We start from the raw sequence: 25,606 nt of genomic DNA on the forward strand, positions 1-25,606 counted from the left end.
TTTCTTTAGTATAGCAATAGAGTATAAAAACCAATATAAATTCTCGGTATAGCATTGGACTCTACGATCGGCGGAAGTAATCCAGCATCCTTAGACCTTCACCGGAAATACCGCCGTGCATAGAGCCCATTAGACATTCTCTGGTTGTGTGTAGGGTTAGGGTGTGGTTGGATATGCTAGCTCCATCCAATAGGCCCAAATTACTTTGCTCCTCCTCACTGGAGCTCTAGCAAGGAGGAGCTACACGTATGCACCACCCATTTCCTCTGCAGTGAGCAGCTCCGAGCTCGGAATTTGGCCCGAACCCAGAGTAGCCTACTCATTACTTAAATGAGTACCTACCATTGTGACTTTGTAAGATCTGGAAAAATCATGTTGTAACGTTAGTCCAAATGAGCCGTTCACAGTAGCCTAGTTCTTGAAAAGGAGGTTCTGTTAAGTAAAATATGGAGTGGACTTTGAGCTTTGTAACTTTACAGGTCTTTTTTATGCTCAAACAGCAATTACACACTTAAGTTGAAAAAGCATAGGACCCCTTTAAGAGACCGTTTTAGGCTACTTACCATCCAGAAAGTCCATTCGGGAAAAACAGTCGGCAATATTTGAGGAGGATGTGAGATCAGCAGGACCAAACAGGTCACGTGCTGCGTTTGTCCAATCAAGGACACCGACACTGCAGTGCAAATATGCAAATACCAAAGTTAACCCGGGGTTTGGGTATATACGTCAGTTTATGAATATCCAGTATGATTGTTTACCTCTAGTAAATTTCGAGCAGTGTGAAACGTGAATCAAGATAACATTGCATTTGCCCGGTGTGTGTGTGTATCCTGCTGCTTCCAGAGATTTGTTTGCTTGTTGTTTCAGTGCTCCCACTGGTTACTATGGAGAGCAGTAACACAAACACAAACTCAGTCCTGACAACAGCCTTGCCTTGTGGTGGCTAACGAATAGATTTTAATAGTATAATTATGCCTAAATCAGTGGTAACAGTGCGGTACGGTCCATATGAGTCGTGTGGTATTGTAGAGCACAAAACATTTCGCCTGGACGGTTTACAAGGTAATCCTTGGGTGTGTCAAAAGCTTTAAATACGTTTTATTAATTTTGTTAGCATTTTTAAAAAACGGATACCGAGTTAACCGCTTGTAGTAACAATATACTATTGTAATCTGGCGGAATCTATGGTTACTTATTTGCTTTCCCCCTAGCTGTCCTAAAAGACGACGGCCACCAGTGTGTCCTCGAGAAAACAGATGACTGGAATATATTAGAGCTCATTGTCAATGGAGAGTGCGTCTACACTTGCAACATTACTGATCTTCAGTTTGGTAAATTGCGCCAGCATTTGGAAACCTCTGCTTTCTGGAAGATCACAGATGCGATGCTCAAAGTGTTTTTTAAAAACTCATCTTTGCTCATAGGGGGTGATGGACGACTTGATCCGCGGTGCCTGGAGGCCATTGATGCCGTGAGGAACGCGTATTGAATGACACGCCAAGTACTGCTGTGCTGTATGCAAAAAAAAAAAGGATATTAGCATATTGTGTACAAGTTGTATACTATTCAAAACATAGCCAGTCTTAAAATCTAGTGAGCCATGTAGACATTACCATTTTTTGGCATGCATGTTATGTATGGAAGTAAAATAATGTCAAATGTTTTTGAAATAAAAAGCCTGTTGAATTGCTTGACATTAAAAAAATTGGCTTGACATTGGACATTCGCACATTTAGGGACCGTCTCTAAAGTTGCATACAACGTTTATAACTTCAATAGCAAACTTAAATTTATTTGAATAAATATCAAAAATCCAAAGAGTGCGCATTATGCCTGACACTACATGAACACTTACAGTTGGTTTTATGACTGTAAGTCGTTCTATTCAAATGCTATTGAAGTTAGAAACGTGTATACCAAAGTCGTATACACTTTAGAGACGGTCCCTAAATGTGCGAATGTCCAACATCAAGCCAGTCTATATGCCAGTCTCACTGGAAACGCTTAGTTGTGCGCGTTGTTCTGAGTCCTTCTGCTTGCCTGTGAGTTTGGACTTTTACATCACTAGTCCATTAAGCTACGTTAAGCGTATATGTCCAGCAGGGGAATCCTGAAGTATTGAGGGAAACCCTAATAGCCTGCATGCAGCACATCGCCAATATAAAGTTAAGGCAACTAAACAACCAAGAGAATATATGTCAACCTCAAAAATGTAACATTGGATCTGTATATCCGCATCGGGGAATAAAATTATGATCTCGTTCACGGTAGAGAAATATGCATGTAGGCTACACAGGAAAAGTAACCGTGAAGGCACCGAATTTAACAAAAACAGCCGTCATAATAATCACAAATAAACTTACATTGCTGTAAATGAGTTTTATGAATGAATGACTTGCTCTAATTTTGCTGGTCTTCGTCAACAACACGCGCTTGCACCTCCTGCTGGTGAGATCGACTAACAGCAGATGGAGAGTATGCTCGGCAATCTTCTGCTTTTCCTGCAGTTCCTGGACGTCAATGTTGAATTTACTGTCGAATTTGAACCACTGAATTTGTGGAAGCGAATTTGCAAAGCGAAATAAAATCGCCCGAAAATTGCCTGTTGAATATTATTGGTTGTATTTTTAAACAGTTTGAATATTTTGGAAATGAAATATGAATGGTGAATATGGATTATTGAATTTTTTTAATAATGAAAATGTGTTTGAAATGTTTTTAATTGAAATATTCACAGCTTAAATATTCAACCATGTTGAATTTCAGCCCATAAAAATGCAAGCCCTAAAAATACAATGCATAAAAATGCAAGCATGGTTAATGCAATGCCTATTTTTTTTTCAAGTAGTGCAATTCAACAGGCTTTTTATTTCAAAAACATTTGACATTATTTTACTTCCATAGTTATGAGTCCACTAATGGTGTCCTGCTGTATAAAGGTAGCACACTGCCTGTGGAGAGACCTCGTATGTATGTGCACACAGGTATATGATAAATGATAAAAACCATCCAAAAGCATCAATCGTTTGTCAATGACACGCAGTTTATTGCATTATTGCTGTGAAACGTCTATCATTCATCACAATCTATCACAGTGAATTAAATGTATGATCTTTTTCCCCTATGAGCAATGTCCGGTATCTATAGTATACTAAAAACCAATTTTTGTACCCTTTAAACATTTGCATTAAATTCACTTTTGCAAGTGTCTATCACATGAATTACCCACAGCACAGATTCAAGTAAAATCCAGTTTACAGCTGTTTTGTCCAGCTTGAGTGACAAGGTTTAACTGTTTATGCAGCCATAGAATGAACATTAGTGTATGACCATGTACAAGTTTTAGTATAGCTAAATTACACTACAAAAGCAGTTTGCGGACAGTAAGATTACACAGAAAAACAATGCATCAGATACTTGTGCTTATTTGATTTAAGTAATTGTTTTATTTACCTCCTTATATTTGTTTCCCAGTGTGTATAGCATTTCAAAGTTGTCACAGACATGTTGACGTTATAAATGTCCTCATTCCCATAAGTCTTCAACACCACAAGAACCCTAAAGTCTAAAAAGGAAGCATATTTTGTGGAAGCTACAGAGAATATTGTTACTTGTCTACATGCCATCTGTTTGATGTCTCAGGATGAAGCCAAGTGTGACAGTTATGGAAGACAAAAAAATAAATAAGAATACAGATTACTTAAGACGGATAAATGATTTCTGCTCCAAATCTACAGCTAAATCTACAGAATGAGTACACTAATTTCTTTATATTTGTTGTCTTGTGCTCTATTTTTCAATATAATTCAACAATTTTACATAATTTGGCAACATGAAAATCACTTTATCTAATAAATTGTGCGTTGATACCAGTTATATTTAATTTTAAAGGCTAATTTCCACAACAGCATCAAAAACTCCTGCCCTTGAATGCCTCAAGGTTAAACGCAGTGTCCAAGAACCTCTTCAGCTCAGCCAGATGAGTGAATTTGTTTCCTGTGGCAGGGGCTGCAGCAGGGTCACGGCCAACATACCTAAAAGTGAGTGTGAATATTTTTAATTTGGTGCGTAAAAGTTTGTTTAGGCTACACCAAACATTTAGCTTAAAAAGAGACTCACCATATTGGATTCTTATGGTGCGCTGTGAGGAAACGTGGCCTTACGTAGTCATAGTAGCCCATGTTCTTGTGCTCCTCTTGACACCATATGAGTTCAGCGTTGCTGTACTTCTCAACCTCAGCCTTGATGAGGTCAAAAGGGAATGGTGATATCTAAGAGGAAAGAATGTATTTGATTGTGAATAAAGGAATTTTTGCAATGCCATTTTACTTATAATCAAGAGACTATAATGGCAACCTGCTCCAATCTGACAATTGCAACGTCCTCCTCCAACTGAAGCTGTTTTCTTTCTTTTGCCAGCTCATAGTACACTTTTCCAGTGCAGAAGATGACCCTTTTGACTTTTTCTGGGTTTTCCGATGCAGGACTGTTATCTGGAATTATCCTTAAGAAATTTGTCCCTATTATATGAATAAATTGAGATACAGCCACATGTTAAACACTAAAAGCTGGACAAAGCATAAAGAGCTTGATTCAATGTTTCTGTACCAGAATTTTGTACCTGTGATCATCTCATCAAAACTGGAACGGGCCTCTGGCAGCCTCAGTAAAGACTTTGGTGTGAAAATGATCAGCTGAATAAAAATATGAAAACGTGGTCAGTCAAATTAAGGCAAACTGTACTTGATTCATTGCATTTAGGAACTTTTGAAACTTCAATCTAGACTGGGGAATACAAAAATAGTAATGTAACACAGCTGTGAAATCAAGCAAAACAGTAAATTAAGAGCAGTTTCATACAAAACAAACAATATCATCCCCAGACGCTCTCAGTTTAATTTACTCAGGAAGAGATTTTCTCATGCTCCACAAACCTCTGCATTTCTCCACAACAGGGAATCACTTTAGACAATTGCAGTGGCACAGAAGCAAAAGAGGGTTGGGGGCGGGGCATACATTAAACTTTCACATTAAAGTTAAGGCTTAAGTCAATAAAGTCCATCTACCATCACATCAGCTGTGCCTGTGACATTAATATAATAGCTCAAGTCTATCTAAATCTATAATACCAAATGTGCATTCTAATAAATCATAAACATAGCCTATGTATTAGAGGTGAACGATTAATCGTTAAAAGATTGCTATCTCGATTCAAACACCCACGCGATCTAATTCCTAATTGACAACCATTCGCCTGTTTCTATTAAACCTTCGACAAAATCACACCGGAACATTCAAATCTGTGTTCGTGCAGACGCTGAGGCAGACAGAGCAGTTATCGTACAGTATAGGTATGAAACAGCTTCACAAACAGTCTTTTTAACCACAAAGTTTTGTTATTTCTATTAATTACAAATATTCATATTGTCTGGAATAAAAGTTTATAGTTCTGATATAAACACTGATGTCAACGGTAGCAAATAGAGCAAATCACCTTTTGAAAACATGGCACTTCAAATAACGATTGTATCGATTACATTGTTACACCAGTAGGTGGCGATGAAACAATTGCAGCATTATTAGTGAGTCATTGAATCATTTATTCAAACCGTTTTTTCAAGGTCCCGTTTTTCACGATTCCATTTTTCAAACTTTAGTTAGTGTGTAATGTTGCTATTAGAGCATAAATAATACCTGTAAAATTATAAATCTCAAAGTTCAATGCCTAGCGAGATATTTTATTTAACAGAAGTCCCCTTTTAAAGCATACAGCGAACGGCCGGTTTGGACTACATCCCTTTACTTCCTTTTTTAATGACGTAACTAGAACAGTTTTTTGACTAATCTCCGCCCACAGGAATACACAAAAAAGGGGGTGTGGTCTTGTTGCGCTCCCACGGAGAAGAAGCACTTCAGCAGCGCATGCATCTCCAATTTATGGTAAGAGGCATGACCTTTCCGGGCAACGTGCGATAAGCTGCTGTCGAATCACAACACAGGAACCGCTGGCACAATCAGAACTCGTTACGTATTTCTGAAGGAGGGACTTCATAGAACAAGGAAGTCATCAGGCCGTTTTTTGGACAGTGAAAACAGCGGTATACAGATAAGTAAATTGTGTGAAAAATACTGTGTTTTTTTACACGCGAAACATGAACACATGTTATATTGCACACTGTAAACACAATCAAAGCTTCAAAAAAACATGAAGAACGGCACCTTTAAACTAATTCATTCAGATTAATTAAACATTGTATATTGACAGAACAATGAATCCACAAAATACACTAAAAAATAATATTGTACATGCTATACTGACACATAGAAAGGAAAAAGGTTGGTCTTACTGGCTTCCTAAATGGTAATAAGATCTGCCTTCTAAGCACATGGAAGTAGCTAGCAGGTGTTGAACAATTGACCACGATCCAGTTACAGTCATAGAGCTGCTGGACCTCAAAGTCTCCAGTGAATTCCTTAAAAGAAGTAAATAAAACACAGCTCAATAAAATTATCATGTCAAAAAACAAACAAAACAAAACATAATGGGTCACTGCAAAAACATAATAATTCTGTGATATTTCAGTAGATGTCCATTCTTTTAAAATATTTAACATAATTCATATTATATAGATAGCACAAAGATAGTGTCACCCAAGAATTTTACTCATGAATTCGCAAATAACTTCCTCTGCAAGAAGAGGACAATCATGAATTGATTTTACTTTTGGCTGATTTAGTCAATAGCCCTGTTGATCACGTCTTGTAAATACTGATCAGGGTTGTAATTAGTACCATTCATGTCTCCTGAATGTCTTTACCTGCCACTGGGACTGACATACTGCTAGACTAAAAAGGAAAGCAGTATTAACATGAACTATATTAAGCATCAAATAAATTGGCAATCAGTAAAGTGTATCCGTTTCAAACTACCTGTGGCCATCAGTAGGAGGCATGAGCAGAAAAGCTACTTACGGGATAGCGATCAGGGTCATCCTTGCTCATCTGCAGGAAGCGCTCAGGCCGTGCTGACGAGTGCTCCGGGCCCTGCTCATTAGTGCAAACACACCAGTGCTAATGAGTGTAGGTCTATCAAACGCCACACTAAGCTAAAGAATTATAGCCTCATTTATTGGCTCAGACCAAGCTTGAGTCATCATTATTGATTCTAGTACAGCTATTCTGCTTTTGAGTAAAGGAAAGGATTGAAAAAGATTTTACCCTGTGTTTTATCCCTGCAGGAAATTAGATTCAGTGGTCAATAGGACTGCGATGATCTACATAAATGACTCTAAAAATAACACTTCATTTGATATGGTCTAATAGGGCAAAAGCAGAAATAAGAAATTAGTTAAATAATACATGATATTTATACTGTTGTCTTGTGTGTTTTCAATTACATTTGCAAGTGGAACAAATCTTTTATGTTTAGCAACATACAATGGTTACATTTTATTTCCATAGTCTACTTTATACATTCTACCAACTATAAGTAACTTTGCAACTAACTCTCATTAATTTGTAACTTCATGTAAACTAACTCTCATTTGAGAGTTAGTAGATGGTTAGATTAGGCTTAGCGTTAGTAGAATAAGTTGACCATGCCATCAGTAGACTCACCATTCCCTCCATCCCATGGGGCAACAGTAAAACGATGCCATTGTGACGGACCCACTTGGCCTGGCCTGCAGAGATGAACTGGTCAATGATGCACTGGGCTGTGTTGTGGAAGTCGCCAAACTGAGCCTCCCAGCACACCAAGGCATTAGGACTAGCCATTGCAAAACCAAGCTCAAAACCTAATCGAAATCAACATGTGTCAGAATCATTTATACAGTATTTTTTATGTCCAAAGTATTCCGAGTATGTCTTTTGCAAGGAGATGTGTCGGTAAATAGTGGGAGAAAACAGCTTGTTCTGTACAGGCTGATCATTTCTGAAGGTAATTTTACAGGTATCAGAAACAGGGAATACCTTGGATGATTAAAATGTCTGTGCACTCTGATTGATAACCAGATGCAAAATGAGCACAGGTGGTTCTTACCCAAAACCCCATATTCAGACAGGGAGCTGTTGCACACAGTGTAGAGAGCCTGGTTCTGCCACAGGTGGTTCATCGGAACGCAGAAGCGCTTATCAACTTCCTGATCATGCAAGACGTGGTGACGGTGACTGCAAAGATGAGATCACAAATTCAAGAAGCACTAAACAGGGCAAAAAAAAAAAAGATAACTATTGCTTGATTTCGTTTTTTTTTGTTTTTTTTTACATATATTTATAGAAAGTCATATAAAATATACAGACAATGACACACACATGATGCTTTTGTTTTGGTGATATATGAGGACACAAATGTGTATAATGACATGCATATTACACTGGTATTACAACTTACACGTGATATATGAGGACATTGCATGAGTCCTCATATTTCAAATAGCTTAAAAAACAATGTTTTTTTTTTTTTATGTAAAAATGCAGCATGTCTCCTGTGATGGGTAGGTTTAGGGATAGGGGCAGTGTAGGGGGATAGAATATACAGTTTGTCCAGTATAAAAGTCATTACGCCTATGGAATGTCCTCATATATCACAAAAACACAGCTGTGTGTGTGTGTGTGTGTGTGTGTGTGTGTGTGTGTGTGTGTGTGTGTGTGTGTGTGTGTGTGTGTGTGTGTGTACACCGTCACTTTTGATCAATTTAATGTAATATCAGTTTGGGTTTATTAAGATTTTTATTTATTTATTGTTTATTTTGTAAGACATTAATCCTTTTATTCCGCAAGGATGCATTCAATTAAGGTAAAGTATTTTACATTGTTAAAAATGTATATTTCAAAATGTTATTCTAAAATTTCTATTCATCAAAGAATCCTGAAAAAAACATACCACGGTTTAAACAAAAATATTAAGCAGCACAACTGTTTTTAACACTGAAAACAGTAAAAAATTGTTTCTTGATCGCCAATTCAGCATATTATAATGATTTCTGAAGGATCATGTGACTAATGTGAGTAATGGCTGTTGAAATTTCAGCTTTGCCATCGCAGGAATAAATCATATTTTAGAATAATAGAAGAGTGTTACAGTATTAAATTGTAAAAATGTTTTAACAAAACTATTTTTGATCAAATTCATTAAATACTTCTTTCAAAAACATTTAAAAAATCTTTTTGACCCCAAACTTATAAACTTAGTGTCTGACTCTGTATATAATTTATGTAAAATAAAATAAAACCTACCGACACCTAAATTCTGTGAATTCTGGAAACAGCTTAAGGAATGCCATTTTAAGGAATATTTTCTTAAGCTGTAATGTCAAACCTCAGAACAGAGGCACTCTAAATCTTTATATCCTATCAGTGTGAGAGATCATGGACAGCAGTGGATCTGAGACAGGAGATGTGATATGTTTTGCTGGCTCTCTCTGATGCGATGTTCAAACCAGCCATCAGACCCATTGCGATTAGACAATCTTTAAAGTCCTTTAAATATCACAGTAATGATGTCCTGCGCAATGCTGTCACGACTTACAATGAGTATATAGACGTTACATAACATTTAGTATGAACCACGTATTTCCCCAACAAACTGGGTGATTCACATTTGACAAATATGGGCTCCTTTCTTAGATAATGTTGTGAAATGAGATGAGAATGTAACCACAAGGAATGTGTTCAGTCTAATTGGGGTCTGTCTGCTCTGCTAATTTAATCACAAATGTAAATCAAAAGTGGCTCTTTAAGCTGAAGTGTCCTGTCCCTGAGGGTTAGCTCTGGAAAAACAGAGAATCTGGGGAGTAAACAGTGCATCAGCTGTGTGTTGGTTTCATCAATCAAGGGGACCAGAGCACAGTACTCAGTGCATTCCCAAACACAGTAGACTGAATCAATTACTCATAGCCATTAACTCCCTGAGTAAAAAGCAGAACCAGCAGACTGGAGCACACCAATATGTTCACTCCCAGAGCCTTTGCATGAGAAAAAAGAATATATGCACCAGCAGACAATCTACTTTGATAAAAAGGCTCATAACACACAGAAGCTCTTTTGCTGACGTCTTTTCACTCGCATTTTTCCTTCATTATGTTCTAAGCAAAGCATAAAACTGTCCATTGGAGCCCATTGAGATAAAATGTAGAGTCAAAAACTATAAAGTGAACCAGTGAGTAATGCCGTTTGTGGTGTGATAAATTCAGCTGCGAAGATGTCTCAAAGTTTCATTGATGTGTGTATACCATTTCAAACAAACCTGGCTGGCAAAATTTCTTGCACAAGATAGAAACGAACAGACGTGGGAGTATGTTACTACTGCTGTGGGGTGACATAAAACGGGTTTCATTCAGAAGCAGTGCCGTGACGGCACCATGTGGGTGTCTCTCTGCCACTCCCAGAGGACTCTATATGTGTGCGACAAGCTGACGTCATTTGTCAATGTGTTGACATTTTAGTTTTAATGGAGCCATAAGGCAGAAAATATATACTTGGTTATTTTTAGCGACAGAAATCTAGACAGTTAAATACTAGAAAGTGGCCTGATACATGAAATACATTAATATATGACAACAACTTATGGTTCCCCATAACTGCATGTGCAGAACTTTCTTTTTTTTGAGTCGTTCATAACTCATAAAAGAGAACAAAAGGGAGCGGCCACCGTAGTGTCAAATGGAAATGGACTGAATGTCTTACCTAAATGTTCCTCTTTCCACATCTTGTCCACTGAGTCTCACATGAATATCATCCCTCAGCAAAGAGCCAAAGGCCATGTACTCTGCCAGGGCCCAGTCCACTGTGCGTTTTGAAACCATATCCGCTCTGCCTCGAAGGATACGTGACAAGCCTGAATTAAGACAGATACAAAACGTATAGAAAGTCATAGACTTGTACATTTTGTTGTGTGACACTTTGAAAATAAATGCAAATTTCTAGAAAGGGAAGTTTGTCAAGACAGACTTTGTTGGCCCTGTTTGATAGATAGATAAGCTGGATAGTAAATGTTTTCATCTGAAGTCAAAAGGACCAACAGAAAAGTTTAGGAGAAAATACATAAACGGTGTCAGGAAAGACTGAACATATGTGTCAAGTTTGGTGAATGTAGCTTTAAGCTTATGAAAAGCAAACCCATAAGAGTAGCTTGGTTTTTCATACACAATATCCCATTGGAATAAAGCATTATTCTTTGTCAGAAATAAGTTTGCCGGTGGGATGGTTTGATGCTCTGAGGTAGTTGTGCTTAGAGGCAGGCAATAAGCAGAGTTTAGCAGGAGGGCTATGGTAGTTCGGGTGATTTAGCAGAATTTAAGGCTGCCAGATTGGAGTCGGCTCTTTAAGTGCAATGGTCCCATAGTGCAACTCCATCAATCCACTATAGCTCCCATGTGTCCGCTGCTCAGTGAAAGAAAATGATGACCCGTGAGGAGCAATGAGACATTCCTATATCAGAAGTGTAAGGATCATCTGTCAGGGCTTTGCTGATGTTCCACACCATTACCACCATCATCCTGCAATGCTTTGATGTCAGTTTCCAGTGTTTTGTCCCTAGTGGTTAAAGCTTAACAGTACATACAGTAAGATATAATCTAGTTGATTTACATACAATTTTTAGTTGATGAACTGACTGCTAGTAACAGGCTCTGGGACTCCACAGATAGTTCAAGCAAAAGTGAAAATTATGTCAACCCTGACGTCTTTTTAAAAACCTGTATGACTGACCTTCTTGTACTCTGTGGAATACAAAAGGCTATTTTCCAAATATTGATGTCAATAGTTACAAACTCTCAAGCAAAAGATTTTCAGTTTAGAAATTGTGAATTCAACACCGTCACAAACAGACTTCTGAATTAAATGCTTACCAATCAAAATACCTGAAACTCACCACTATGAATGGCAAAGTCCTTTAGAGGGACTGAACTGGCTACTGAACCAATGTGCATGAGCACATCTTCGCTTAGTCCGGTGGGAGGGCAGCTCATGCTCTTTGGCTCTCCATCTGGTTTGAAGAAGTCTTAAACACAAAACAGAGCACATATAAGGGTCTAAATCCGTGGCTCTCAATCAGGGAACTGGGGCCCACAAAACTAAGCATTAAAATCAGCTAAAACAACTAAAAAACGATATATTTCCTATTTTAATTCACCCCCTTAAGAACTGTTTGTTTTGCAGGATGTCTTGGAAAACCTATATGATGTGATTTCTAGACCTGGAAAAGTCATAAATTATCTTAAAATGCCATAGGCATTTATATAAAGAACAAACATTTTACTAGTTATGCCAAGCTCTAAAATATTTTGTTGAGTAGAAATTGTGAATAAAAAAAAAAATCCTTATCCTTAATGCTTATCCAATACATCACGAATGACTGGAAAATACATTGTTTAAAAAGATTTTGAACTCTAAAGAACATTCAGCTCCTAAAATTTCTGAAAGTTAATTAGTTTAGTTTTTAATTTCGATTATTTTAGTTACTACTTAAATTTACAAAAACTAGAGTGCCCATAGATTAAAACAAGTTTCAAACTAGGACTAAGGAGCTTTCGAATACTGTGTATACCACGAATACCAAAACGGTTGAGAAACTGACTGGTCTAAATCTTGTGTTTTCACTGATTTATCTTATATTAGTGAAATATAAGACCTTATATTTTCACTGAAACGCCTAGTATCTATAAAGTCCTCAAAATGTACCTGGCCACGGAGAGTCAAGCCAGTTGCGGATGTGTAGGATCTTCTCATCTTTAGAGCTGGTATACGCCTCCTCACAGATCTTGTCATATTTAGCAACCTCCTCCTGGAAACAATTCACAGTACAGCAGTAGCCCGCCATCCACTATATTCATCAAAAACCCAGACACATGACACATTTGTGACAAATTATTAATTAATGATTCATGGCACCTATGTGCTACGGCGTAGAGAAAACAGCAAGATTCCAGTCACAATTTATTCTCTAAGTGAAATCCCTAGAGCTATGTCAGCGAGTGAAGAGTGACAGGGATGCAGTTGTAAATAAAACGAGCTGTCGCCGGGCGAGACAAGGTGTCAGCTATCCGCACTGGAGGGATGGTTTGGTCCGACAATCGTGGTTTCTACGGCGACACAAATCTGAGGGTGGTTGGGAGGGGAGGCTATCTTTGAGCCCAGGGAATGAAAGCCTGGGTCATCGGGTGAAGTATGAAACGTGTCATAGCCAGAGCGAAAAGACATTGGCTGAGCATCTGAACACAGCCTCCATCAATTGTCAGGAAACAATATACAAACGACACAGGAAACCCATCACTCCCTAATAGGCCAGGACAACAACAGCTGTGGAAAAGATTCTTTAGATGAGTTAAAAAGGTCAATTAGGGTGACCTGTGGGAGGAACAACAGCAGGTGGACATTTTCACATTACATAACGACATCATAATGAGATTTCCATAGAGTGAGACACAAACCTCAAACTCTTGCAGTGTTACAACTCCCTCAGAGATGAGCTTGTCTGCATACTTCTTCAACACATGTTCCTGTTTGCGGATCTGTTTGTACATGAGGGGTTGAGTGAACATGGGCTCATCCATCTCATTATGTCCAAACCGCCGGTAACACACCTATAAAACACATCAGCCAATTTACATGTGATAAGATACAAATTCAGTATCATTAATTCAAACAATTTCTATCGCTGTATAAAAAAGACACACTATTACCAGTGTCTATCTCATTTTCCCATCTTTCCATTCTTTCTACATCTTTATCAGTTAGGATTGAAAGTTTCTTTAATGTATTTTAGATATAGTTTAAATTGGTTTAATTCCCAGGTAAGGTTTCAAATAAATTTCCTCAGTGTTCAAAATAATTCGCGAAGCTATGCCACACAGAATCCCATGTATTCTTCGCTAATGGCCTCATAGCACGGTATTCCTGAAGGCGATTCATCAAGTAGCTTTCCCTTTCCGAAGTGCCATTCAATGGCGCAAAAATGCTGTTTTGAATTTGCCGCTTCTCAATGTTTTTGAACTTTTCAGACAGGCTGTCAGTCTGAGCATTACGGGACATTCACACAAAGATAAATAATTTTAACCATGAAGTTTTAAAAATCGCTTTAACTATAAGAGAATATCGGACTCAATATCGTTGGATATTATAATCACTTTCAGAGCGTTTTTAATCCCAGCTGATGAACGATAAAGCCGATGATAGCCCGAAAAAATCCTTCCTATTTTACATTGCATACTTAGAATACTCCTAACATTATAGTTAACATTAAAAGTATTGTTATAGTTCATTCTTAATGTGAACTGGTCTTTAGTAGTGAGGACATTTCAGCAAGCTTTTCTGCAGGTCTGTCATGGAATCATTAATGCAACTGATTCATTCAAAAACCTTGATTCATTCAGTAATGTTATGAGCGAGTCATTGTTTTATTCACTCAACCGATTCGTTCAAAAACTCCAATTCATTCCTGACATATGGTTCACTCCTGACTGATCCCACCTGACATATTCTGATGTGTTTTTAAACTAGATTTTTTAAATATCGGTCCATGGCCCCCCTGCAGTATCTTCACACTCCCCTAGTTGAAACCCCTAAGTGTAACAGAAAAGATTGTGATTCTGAAACCAGAAAAATAGATCTTTTGTAATCAAGCATTATAGCAGTCCTAACAAGTGATTTATTTTAAGGTTCAGTGATATTTTAATTATATGTGTGATGTGTCTTCACAGTATTTACCAGGTCGATCACCACATCTTTGTTGAAAGTGTTTCTCCATTCTACAGCAACCTTGCACACATACATCACAGCCTCTGGGTCATCAGCGTTGACATGGAAGATGGGTGCGTTGACCACACGAGCCACATCCGTTGGGTAAGTAGAGGACCGTGCCATTCGGGGATCTGTGGTGAATCCAATCTGGCAACATCAGATAACACTCATCAATCATACAACATATTGAAAGGTCAGGGGTTAAGGTTTTGCAGAAAGCTACTCCTCAAATCCATTCTAATAGGAAAATCTGATGTTTGGTGTTAACCTGATTATTGACTACAACATGGATGGTGCCATGAGTTGTATATGAAGGCAGTTCACTGAGATGGAAGGTTTCATATACGACTCCCTGACCCGCAAATGCAGCGTCACCATGCATGAGAATGGACATCACCTGCAAAGGAAGGAATTGGCTTAAAATCGCAGTTATTGGTTTGTGTTCATCCAACATGGCAAATGATGAGCCATTGAACAGCAGAAAAAGCTGAATATGTGGTTATGTCTTGCAGTGGTTCATCTTTAATGATAATCTGAAGATAAAAGTACAACCCTCCTTCCTTCCGTGTCTCCTCTGTAGAACTGTTCTGCCTTAGTCTTGCCCTGAACGACAGGATCTACTGCCTCTAGGTGAGAGGGGTTAGCCATCAGAGACAAGGTGATATTCTTATCCGTTTCCCTGTTGATCCGTTCATGGTACATCCCTAAGTGATATTTCACGTCTCCTGAACCCTGGAATAGATTAAAGTGTGAAATGTACATCAGAAGCACAATAAGACAAGATCCGATCTGACAAAAGCATCTTTCATCAGATGAAATTAAATTATATTACCTCATCTGCAGCCTCAAGTTTGGAATCAAACTGACAGAATATCTGATCCAAATCTTTGCGAACTACATTGGCCAGGACATTCAGTCGCCCCCTGTTTGAGTCAAAGGTTGTGTTATTATTTCTGGGGGGAATTCATAAAAGCAGGTTGAGATTGGATGGAGCAGGTTTTCAAGGTACCTGTGAGGCATTCCCATAATTACACTCTCTATACCAGTTTCGCTGGACTTGTCAATGATCATCTTCAGGGCAGGGATGAGGACCTCACAGCCTTCCAAACCAAAACGTTTCTCTGAAGACCATTTGCGAGCAAGAAAGTCCTCAAACCTAGAACAATGAATCATTAACATAGAACATTCTTTCATTGTCAGCTTTACTTTGCTAAATTAAAAAGAAATACAATTCCAATTTAAATGTATATTAATTCTAATTTATTTCACACAGACACAACGATGACTTCCAAAAATGTGGTTTAGGCTAAGAAAAAATAAGTCTCTAATAAAGAAGCAAAAAACACATTATTTTAAGGATATGCACCGTGTTGAGCGAACCAGCCTGGCCAGCAAGGTCCTCTTCTCTCTGTCAGAAAATATCATGATTCCTGGAGATTCAAACTTCTGTCGGATCCATTGGCACTGCTCCATATTGTTGATAAACATGAATTCCACTCCAGTATGTCCACAGTATGATGTCTGGAACATTCCAAGCAAATTCAGTTTACCCTTTCATTTATTAATCCATTCATTTTTTTAAGTATAATTAAACATCATCATAATATAAGCGATGAGCTTGTCATATTTACCCAAATTACATCCTTTCAGAATAGCTAGTGAATGTATCTGAATCAATCCAGTCACAAAACCAGCTAATGAGAAATGAGGAAGGAGTGTGTCTTCTCAAATACTGGGTGATATCACAGTAATCCAGCATCTACCCACCTCAAGTCTGTGTATGATTTCTCTCAGTGGGAGTGTGTTTTCATTTCCCCCAATAAATGTGGTTAGTGGCAACTGAAATGATTTATCGAGATCAGATTCTCCCAAGCCGTACGACTCTAAAAATTAAAAGAGGAGAAGCATATTAAAGAAAAAACGGCAACAACAAAAAAATACTATAATGAAATGTAATGTGACCCCCACAATGTTCCTTTTTAAACCAAATATTATGATTTAAAGTGAAGTAAAGATCTGTTTATTATGGTTCCAACAAGTTACTCAACACAGTTTCCTTTACACTTAACATTTCTTTTAGAATACCATTATTCATCCACACACAACAAATCTTGTGAATATGTTTTTTAAATTACATGTTGTCATATTAACAACGAGTCAGAAAATAGACTGATGTAAGCCTCACAAATTTAAAGTATACATCACAATAACTGTTCCCGGTTTGTTTCGAATCGGACATAACTGAAGAATGACTCGCAACTCAGTAATCCACTCAGTTGTGAACTCAAAAATGACTCTGAACGATTTACTGAGTGAATCTGATTTAAATAGCTTTCTCAAAACACGACTGTTTCATGGATCTTTTCAAACACGACTCATTAAAAAGAACCGGTTCAAAAGAGTAATTTATTCACAATCCGGACATCACAGCTCATCATGCTGTGTTGATTGTTGCTTGCATTAAACACACTTAAACTGCCTTTTCTCTTTTTCCGACAAAGACAGGGTGGAAGTCGTTCATTTAGAATACAGAGTAGTACGGGAGCTGTGTGGATTTCCGTTCATGTGTGTATGCAGAATTTCCGGATGCAATTTTTTTTTTTGCTTTGGTTGCGTTTAAATGTGTAAACTTTTGTGGCGAGCACCAGAAAGGATGTGATGTATTCTAATCAAAACTCTGAGATTAGTATAGAAAAAAAGTGAGAATTACCATATTATTATTTACTAAAATGTGATTGCGGTTATTAATAATTGTCAAAAATATTTATTGTATAATTGTTAAATAATGATATACTTTAATTAGCCCTCTTGATAGTGCTAAATAAAAAAATTTAACTACAGACTCTGGTGACTCCGTGGTCCTTGTTCTTTTAGATTTAACTGCAGCATTTGATACTGTTGATCACTCCACACTAATTTCTAGGTTAGAGTCATGTGTGGGGATAAAAGGTACTGTCCTCAAGTGGTTTCAGTCTTATTTATCAAACAGAAAGTTTTTGGTCAAGATAGGTAATTTCTGCTCTTCTGTCACTTCTCCTGTGGCCTCCCACAAGGCTCGATCTTGGCGCCCTCCCTTTTCTTGCTGTACATGCTGCCCTTGGGTTCTATTTTAAGAAGGCATGGTGTTTCCTTCCATTTTTATGCCGACAACACCCAAATATAATTACCTATCAAGAGAAATTATCTGTCTGCATCTACTTCTCTTTTATTATGCTTAGATGCGGTTAAATATTGGCTTGCTCAAAACTTTTTATCTTTAAATGAAGATAAAACAGAGTTGATAGTTTTCACCCCCACTGATAATTTAAATACCACCAGCATCGATTTGAGGAGCTTATCTGCCTTTAGATCTAAGCATGTGCGGAATTTGGGTGTCCTTTTAGATGAGCCTTTGACAAACTTGACAAACAAATATCTTCCGTAATTGGATCTAGTTTTTATCAACTCCGTCTTTTGTCTAAAATTAAACACTTCCTAACTGACAAACCACTGTCTGTTCATGCTTTTATTCCTTCTCGTTTAGACAACTCCAACTCATTGCATTGCAGTATTTCCAAGTCACAAATCGCTCACCTTCAACTGGTCCAAAATGCTGCTGCAAAATTTATTCGCAAAAGTGGTAAATATGATCACATCTCTCCAATTCTAAGAGACCTTCACTGGCTGCCTATTCAGTATAGAATTTAAGATTATTTTATTTGTATATAAATGTCTGCATAACCATGCTCCTATCTACTTACTATACCCCTTCCAGAAGCTTAAGATCAAGTGACCAAAACCTCCTTCTAGTCCCACACTCACGACTCAAACGTAGAGGCGTTTTCTGTGGTTGGGCCACGGTTATGGAACAACCTGCCCTTAGAGATCAGAGTTGCACCTTCCCTGAACATTTTTAAGTCTCTTTTAAAAACGTATTTGTTTTCTCTGGAGGGGGGGGGGGGGGGGGGGGGGGGTTTGACACATTTTTCTTAAATATGTATATTATATTTGTGTGTATTATCTAAAGTGTGTATATTTAGGATTTGTATTTAGATGTCTTGAACAGCACTTTGGTCAGTCTTGTGGCTGTTTTTAAATGTGCTTTATAAATTAATTAAACTTGAAACTTGAATTAGCCCTAGAACACCTATGTTTTTCTCAGACATATTGGCAATCATTTATTTTGTGTTGATATATTCATACATTCATTATTCACTCATGTTAATATAGTAAATAAGCAGAGGAAACAGGTTGTTTCACAGGCTGTTCATGATATACAACAAAACCGTATAAAGACCCACACAAAGCTTTCTAGATTTGAAATTATTGTAGCAAATCTTTCTTTTTTTTTTTCACATTTTCAACCATTTCAGTCACAGGAGCCCTGATATGTCAATCCTAACTAACATGATTACCAATTTGATGGTTAGTTACACCCCTAAATGGTGAAAGAAAACCATGCAATGCAGGCAATCGTGGTAGTTTGCAAATGCATCCTGTAGATAACACTGGGGTCTATCAGTAAGACTGTGTCTCCTCAAGAGAGGAACACACACAAGAGGAGACAGGTGCAAATGTAATTAAAGCCACAGTACAGATAAAAAGGAAAGATGCATCATACTGAAATTAAGAGCCTTCTGGTCCAATACACACCCTCATTAGCTGCACGAAGGCTATAGGAAAAGCTATGACAAAACCTGACTGACACATTGAGAGAGTAGTGAGGTAAAAGAGGCATGTTTTGAGAGGTCTTCTCACTGGGTATTACTCTCTCTTTTTCGATCTGTTGTGAGAACATGTGCTACATCCTTCTACTCTGGCGACACTAAAGGCAATAAGACCTGACAGGAGCAAAGGGGAAGATTTATGGGCCTTTATCTCAGATAACATTAACCTGTGCTTGCGATTGAGTCTGGGGCATAGCTCTCCCTTCCAGTCCCTGTCGCTGTCTGAGACTGGGGAATCTGTAATGGCCAAATGAGGAATTGTTTGCAGACCACTTACGACTACAGAGCCTAAAAGCAGACACATCCATGCTCTCTCTCCCCCTTTCCATTAATCGAGCTCTATGAGTCACCAAATAACCAAAAACGCAAGCACTGGTACTGGCAGTGTTACTAAACTTCATTACAATAATCTTGATCCTTATATAACATGAAGTGCTATCAGCTCTGATTATGAGGTTGGGGAAGCAACTTCCAATGGTCTTCGGAAGCCCTGAGCTAAAATGAAAAGACTGATCTAAAAGATTGTATGCACATGCAGGAACATCTCAGAAACAGCACAGCGTCTGGTTTTATGTGCCGAGAATTCACATATTCTATACATTCAGCATGTTTAATGGTTAATATTTCACATTTTAATGATATGGGGCTCACAATTTGTCTTTTGATGAATGGTCTAATAACTGGAAGTCCTCACTTTGCAATGAAAGAGTTTTTTTCAGTAGGCTCCAACAATCTAATTTTCCTTTCGTAATTAAAATGAGATGTATGCAGCGGATGGGTGCAGCTTTGTTGCTACAGTGACGTATAAACACAGTGGCTGGGGTTGGCAAGGTCAGTCACCAATTACATTAGACACAGCTCTGTAGCTTGTGCTGGCTTGCAATGCAAGCAAGAACTGTAGCGCTGACGTTACACAAAATAAACAACAAAGATAAAGATTGAAAGTATGTGCAGATAAAATAAAAGACGAAAATATTTTTTTTATATTTTTTAAGTCTGAAGTTTGTGGGTCAATGACATACTGTAAGAGTGTCCATGATAAAGAATATAATTTTAATATTATTTAAATCTAGTTTAAAACACATGTTCAAGTTCTTAGAAATAAACTCTTTGTATTTATGTTGGTTTTATATGATTGAAAAAAAAACGTTATACCATTTTCAAGAGAAGTTTCAATTTCATAACTTGCCATTTAATGTCATTTAAAATATTTTATTACAAATATCATGAATCATCATATACACTCACCGGCCACTTTATTAGGTACCCCATGCTAGTAACGGGTTGGACCCCCTTTTGCCTTCAGAACTGCCTCAATTCTTCGTGGCATAGATTCAACAAGGTGCTGGAAGCATTCCTCAGGGAGTTTGGTCCATATTGACATGATGGCATCACACAGTTGCCGCAGATTTGTCGGCTGCACATCCATGATGCGAATCTCCCGTTCCACCACATCCCAGAGATGCTCTATTGGGTTGAGATCTGGTGACTGTGGAGGCCATTTTAGTACAGTGAACTCATTGTCATGTTCAAGAAACCATTTTGAAATGATTAGAGCTTTGTGACATGGTGGAAGTAGCCATCAGAGGATGGGTACATGGTGGCCATAAAGGGATGGACATGGTCAGAAACAATGCTCAGGTAGGCCGTGGCATTTAAACGATGCCCAATTGGCACTAAGGGGCCTAAAGTGTGCCAGGAAAACATCCCCCACACCATTACACCACCACCACCAGCCTGCACAGTGGTAACAAGGCATGATGGTTCCATGTTCTCATTCTGTTTACGCCAAATTCTGACTCTAACATCTGAATGTCTCAACAGAAATCGAGACTCATCAGACCAGGCAACATTTTTCCAGTCTTCAACTGTTCAATTTTGGTGAGCTCTTGCAAATTGTAGCCTCTTTTTCCTATTTGTAGTGGAGATGAGTGGTACCCGGTGGAGTCTTCTGCTGTTGTAGCCCATCCGCCTCAAGGTTGTGCGTGTTGTGGCTTCACAAATGCTTTGCTGCATACCTCGGTTGTAACGAGTGGTTATTTCAGTCACTGTTGCCCTTCTATCAGCTCGAACCAGTCTGGCCATTCTCCTCTGACCTCTGGCATCAACAAGGCATTTCCGCCCACAGAACTGCCGCTCACTGGATGTTTTTTCTTTTTCGGACCATTCTCTGTAAACCCTAGAGATGGTTGTGCGTGAAAATCCCAGTAGATTAGCAGTTTCTGAAATACTCAGACCAGCCCTTCTGGCACCAACAATCATGCCACGTTCAAAGTCACTCAAATCAACTTTCTTCCCCATACTGATGCTCGGTTTGAACTGCAGGAGATTGTCTTGACCATGTCTACATGCCTAAATGCACTGAGTTGCCGCCATGTGATTGGCTGCTTAGAAATTAAGTGTTAACGAGCAGTTGGACAGGTGTACCTAATAAAGTGGCCGGTGAGTGTACACTGTATCACATTTTTGAGGAGTCGCACCACATGACATTTTACAACCTGAGCTAACCTTGCCTTGTCATAAAAAGCTAAAGGTATGATTTTTTTATGCATGTTTAATATACACTCACCCAGGATTATTAGGAACACCATACTAATACTGTGTTTGACCCCCTTTCGCCTTCAGAACTGCCTTAATTCTACGTGGCATTGATTCAACAAGGTGCTGAAAGCATTCTTTAGAAATGTTGGCCCATATTGATAGGATAGCATCTTGCAGTTGATGGAGATTTGTGGGATGCACATCCAGGGCACGAAGCTCCCGTTCCACCACATCCCAAAGATGCTCTATTGGGTTGAGATCTGGTGACTGTGGGGGCCATTTTAGTACAGTGAACTCATTGTCATGTTCAAGAAACCAATTTGAAATGATTCAAGCTTTGTGACATGGTGCATTATCTTGCTGGAAGTAGCCATCAGAGGATGGGTACATGGTGGCCATAAAGGGATGGACATGGTCAGAAACAATGCTCAGGTAGGCCGTGGCATTTAAACGATGCCCAATTGGCACTAAGGGGCCTAAAGTGTGCCAAGAAAACATCCCCCACACCATTACACCACCACCACCAGCCTGCACAGTGGTAACAAGGCATGATGGATCCATGTTCTCATTCTGTTTACGCCAAATTCTGACCCTACCATCTGAATGTCTCAACAAAAATCGAGACTCATCAGACCAGGCAAAATTTTTCCAGTCTTCAACTGTCCAATTTTGGTGAGCTCTTGCAAATTGTAGCCTCTTTTTCCTATTTGTAGTGGAGATGAGTGGTACCCTGTGGGGTCTTCTGCTGTTGTAGCCCATCCGCCTCAAGGTTGTGCGTGTTGTGGCTTCACAAATGCTTTGCTGCATACCTCGGTTGTAACGAGTGGTTATTTCAGTCAAAGTTGCTCTTCAATCAGCTTGAATCAGTCGGCCCATTCTTCTCTGACCTCTAGCATCAACAAGGCATTTTCGCCCACAGGACTGCCGCATACTGGATGTTTTTCCCTTTTCACACCATTCTTTGTAAACCCTAGAAATGGTTGTGCGTGAAAATCCCAGTAACTGAGCAGATTGTGAAATACTCAGACCGGCCCGTCTGGCACCAACAACCATGTCACGCTCAAAATTGCTTAAATCACCTTTCTTTCCCATTCTGAGTTCAGGAGATTGTCTTGACCAGGACCACACCCCTAAACGCATTGAAGCAACTGCCATGTGATTGGTTGATTAGATAATTGCATTAATAAGAAATTGAACAGGTGTTCCTAATAATCCTTTAGGTGAGTGTACATGTTATACATGCAATAAGCAATGCAGCAATGTGTGTGTGTGTGTTTGTGTGTGAATTACATGTTTTATGACTGGACAAAAGAAAATGACATTGTCATGTCATCAAGTCTGTAAAATACAATGTATTTATTTAACAGTAATTAAATAAGTTTCTATTCAAAGAGAAATGTATTATTCAGCAGCTGCAGTATTGAATGGTGGTGAGGGAGAGGCTAAGGAAACAGAATAATAACAAAAAACACTCATAAGGATGAGCCCCAAGCAAGGAACTAAGTCAGCATTTATTAAACGGTTTAAGAACAAAGATCCTTTTTTTTTTTTTAAAGTTATGATTTTGGACTTTTTGGCTTTATTGGATAGGAAAGTAGAGCATGGGGTAGAGAGAGAGGGGAACAGGATTGGCAAAGGACCTCGAGCAGGGAATCGAACTCGGGTCGCCGGAGGCACAGTTGCGTTATGTCGGCACGCAGACCGCAAGGCTATCAGCGCCGACAAAGATCCTTCTTTTAGTAGGACAGTGAAAGGAAGTGAGTGTTTGTAAGAATTATGAAGTTAAATATTAGTGGGAAATATGCTAAATGGATATAATCTTACCAAGCTTGTCAATTGACGTAATCAAATCTGAGGGAACAAAGGAGTCCAGGTCAGCAGTAAGGATGCCAAGAGGGTCCAGCCTGGCCACATGGTGACCACGTACCTAAAGGGGGTAAAACGCAATGATTGAATGTGATTTGCTCTCTCCATATGCAAAGAAAAGCATGAAAGTACCAGAAGCAAGTCTGAGCCAGGAAGTAACTAGCGGATATCTGACCCACACAAACATGAACCAACGTGTCAGATGACTAACAAATCTCATAAGGATTCACAATAAGTTAAACATACAATCCCAACAGGCTGGCAAACAGGAGATGGAAAGAAAATGCTGGCTTTGCCAAAAGACAGAATTTAATAAATCCCTACGATACTTCATCTTATTAATTAGAGGAAGCAGGGAAAATGTTACCACCTGTTTTGATTCAAGCAATCTCTTTGATATTTTTATTTTCAAAAGGGAAAAAAGGCTAGTCTAATTAGGTTTGAATTAATCACGTGATTTGCATAACCACACAGGGACACTCTAAAATGTACGGATGTGCCAGGCGGCACGACCTGATTCTGCCGAGTTAAGCCTAGTTCACACTACATGATTTGCAAATCGTTGAGCTCGACGACAGGTCAGGGTGTTATCGCGTGCAAATCGCGGGGGATTAGCGGGCGATGAACGCTCGCCAATCTGTTAGTATGAAAGAGCCAACAACGCATCAAAGACGCTCGCAGACGCCTCGCCGAGCCCAGGAAAATATCTAGCATGCTAGATATCCAGAGCTGTCGCACGACTCAAGCTCACGTGATGTCATGAGCTACAGCCAATCAGAGCAAGGCATGTTCGCGTGTTGTGTTCTTCTTCGTCTTCTTCGCTGGGTATTGGCGCGCGTGCTGTTTCGCGTCATTTCCGGTTCGTTTTATCGCGTGATTTTTCGTGACAAAACGTGGTTTGTAGACAAGATAGAATCGTTGGGTGACAGAGTTTTTGTCAACTCGTGTAGTGCGTTACCTCCTGTTGCGGATCAATCACGTTGTGTCGTGTGGTGTGAACAGCTCAACAACTTGAACACTCCTGATTTTACAGAGAGCAAGTCATGTAGTGTGAACCGCACATTTCAGCCCGACGTTTTAAAATCATGTAGTGTGAACTAGGCTTTAGACGCGTTCCTGGGTCAACAAGGGATCTGTGCTTAAAGTGTAAATTGCAGGTTAACCACCACAACCAATTAATGTGTAAAGTGCTCAATGTGTTTATATTTAAAAATGTATGTCTTAAAATGCGTTAAAATAACATTTATTGGGGTTTCTTCAAAGGTAGCATGTTTTTTACCGTAACTGGGTAACGACGTCATAAGAGGGAGCACGGGCGGTAACTATGTGTGTTCGGGTTGAGGGAGAATAAAACGATTCGCGGTACTCCCGCAAACTAGAAATATCTATGAATAAACCATAAAAACTAATACATTTTTATTCATCTGTTGCAGAAAAGCAACAAGAAAAACTAAAACAAAATAGAAACGATTTACAGGCCAGAGTTTCTATTTATAACATATTTGCAGTGTTGAGCGATGTAGCCAATCACAGACATATGTGTTGATTTCTAGGAACGCAATGGCCAATCAGAAGCATTCACGATAGACTTGCCTCACCGCTCAAAACAGACTTTTTGTTCAGTGATGAATTCTGTATGCTGGCAAATAGCTGCTCCCGACGAGCTGGATGGCGCCTTGCATGGCTGCCGTCGCCCGTCGGGGTATGAATGAGTGTGTGAATGGGTGAATGTGAGGCAAATGTAAAGCGCTTTG

The 25,606-nt window shown here is 38.9% G+C and overlaps 2 protein-coding genes across 2 annotated transcripts in view; one reads left to right on the forward strand and one right to left on the reverse strand.

The window, feature by feature from the left end:
- Window positions 1-920: 920 nt before the first annotated feature.
- On the forward strand, window positions 921-1,501 carry cunh10orf53 (chromosome unknown C10orf53 homolog). Its single transcript, XM_056242924.1, has 3 exons — window positions 921-1,062; window positions 1,212-1,331; window positions 1,425-1,501. The coding sequence occupies exons 1-3, from the start codon at window positions 972-974 to the stop codon at window positions 1,487-1,489; spliced, it is 276 nt and encodes a 91-aa protein (XP_056098899.1). The 5' UTR covers window positions 921-971; the 3' UTR covers window positions 1,490-1,501.
- A 1,521-nt stretch (window positions 1,502-3,022) lies between these two features.
- The window catches only part of ogdhl (oxoglutarate dehydrogenase L), a 38,235-nt gene continuing 15,651 nt past the window's right edge, over window positions 3,023-25,606 (reverse strand). Inside the window, exons 4-23 of the mRNA XM_056242876.1 lie at window positions 23,811-23,913; window positions 16,507-16,622; window positions 16,106-16,260; window positions 15,749-15,895; window positions 15,572-15,662; window positions 15,292-15,471; window positions 15,008-15,136; window positions 14,707-14,886; window positions 13,431-13,583; window positions 12,682-12,784; window positions 11,873-12,001; window positions 10,687-10,837; window positions 8,042-8,169; window positions 7,618-7,796; window positions 6,973-7,044; window positions 6,348-6,473; window positions 4,622-4,694; window positions 4,357-4,520; window positions 4,120-4,271; window positions 3,023-4,034 (exon numbers count right to left, since the gene is read on the reverse strand). Of these exons, the coding sequence (XP_056098851.1) occupies window positions 3,911-4,034; window positions 4,120-4,271; window positions 4,357-4,520; window positions 4,622-4,694; window positions 6,348-6,473; window positions 6,973-7,044; window positions 7,618-7,796; window positions 8,042-8,169; window positions 10,687-10,837; window positions 11,873-12,001; window positions 12,682-12,784; window positions 13,431-13,583; window positions 14,707-14,886; window positions 15,008-15,136; window positions 15,292-15,471; window positions 15,572-15,662; window positions 15,749-15,895; window positions 16,106-16,260; window positions 16,507-16,622; window positions 23,811-23,913 (2,655 nt within the window). The 3' untranslated portion in view covers window positions 3,023-3,910. The remainder of the gene's footprint in view (window positions 4,035-4,119; window positions 4,272-4,356; window positions 4,521-4,621; window positions 4,695-6,347; window positions 6,474-6,972; window positions 7,045-7,617; window positions 7,797-8,041; window positions 8,170-10,686; window positions 10,838-11,872; window positions 12,002-12,681; window positions 12,785-13,430; window positions 13,584-14,706; window positions 14,887-15,007; window positions 15,137-15,291; window positions 15,472-15,571; window positions 15,663-15,748; window positions 15,896-16,105; window positions 16,261-16,506; window positions 16,623-23,810; window positions 23,914-25,606) is intronic.

The sequence above is a fragment of the Rhinichthys klamathensis genome, unplaced genomic scaffold (genome assembly GCF_029890125.1).
Source record: "Rhinichthys klamathensis goyatoka isolate OS25496 unplaced genomic scaffold, OSU_Roscu_1.1 h1tg000764l_1, whole genome shotgun sequence".
NCBI classification, from domain to species: domain Eukaryota; kingdom Metazoa; phylum Chordata; class Actinopteri; order Cypriniformes; family Leuciscidae; genus Rhinichthys; species Rhinichthys klamathensis.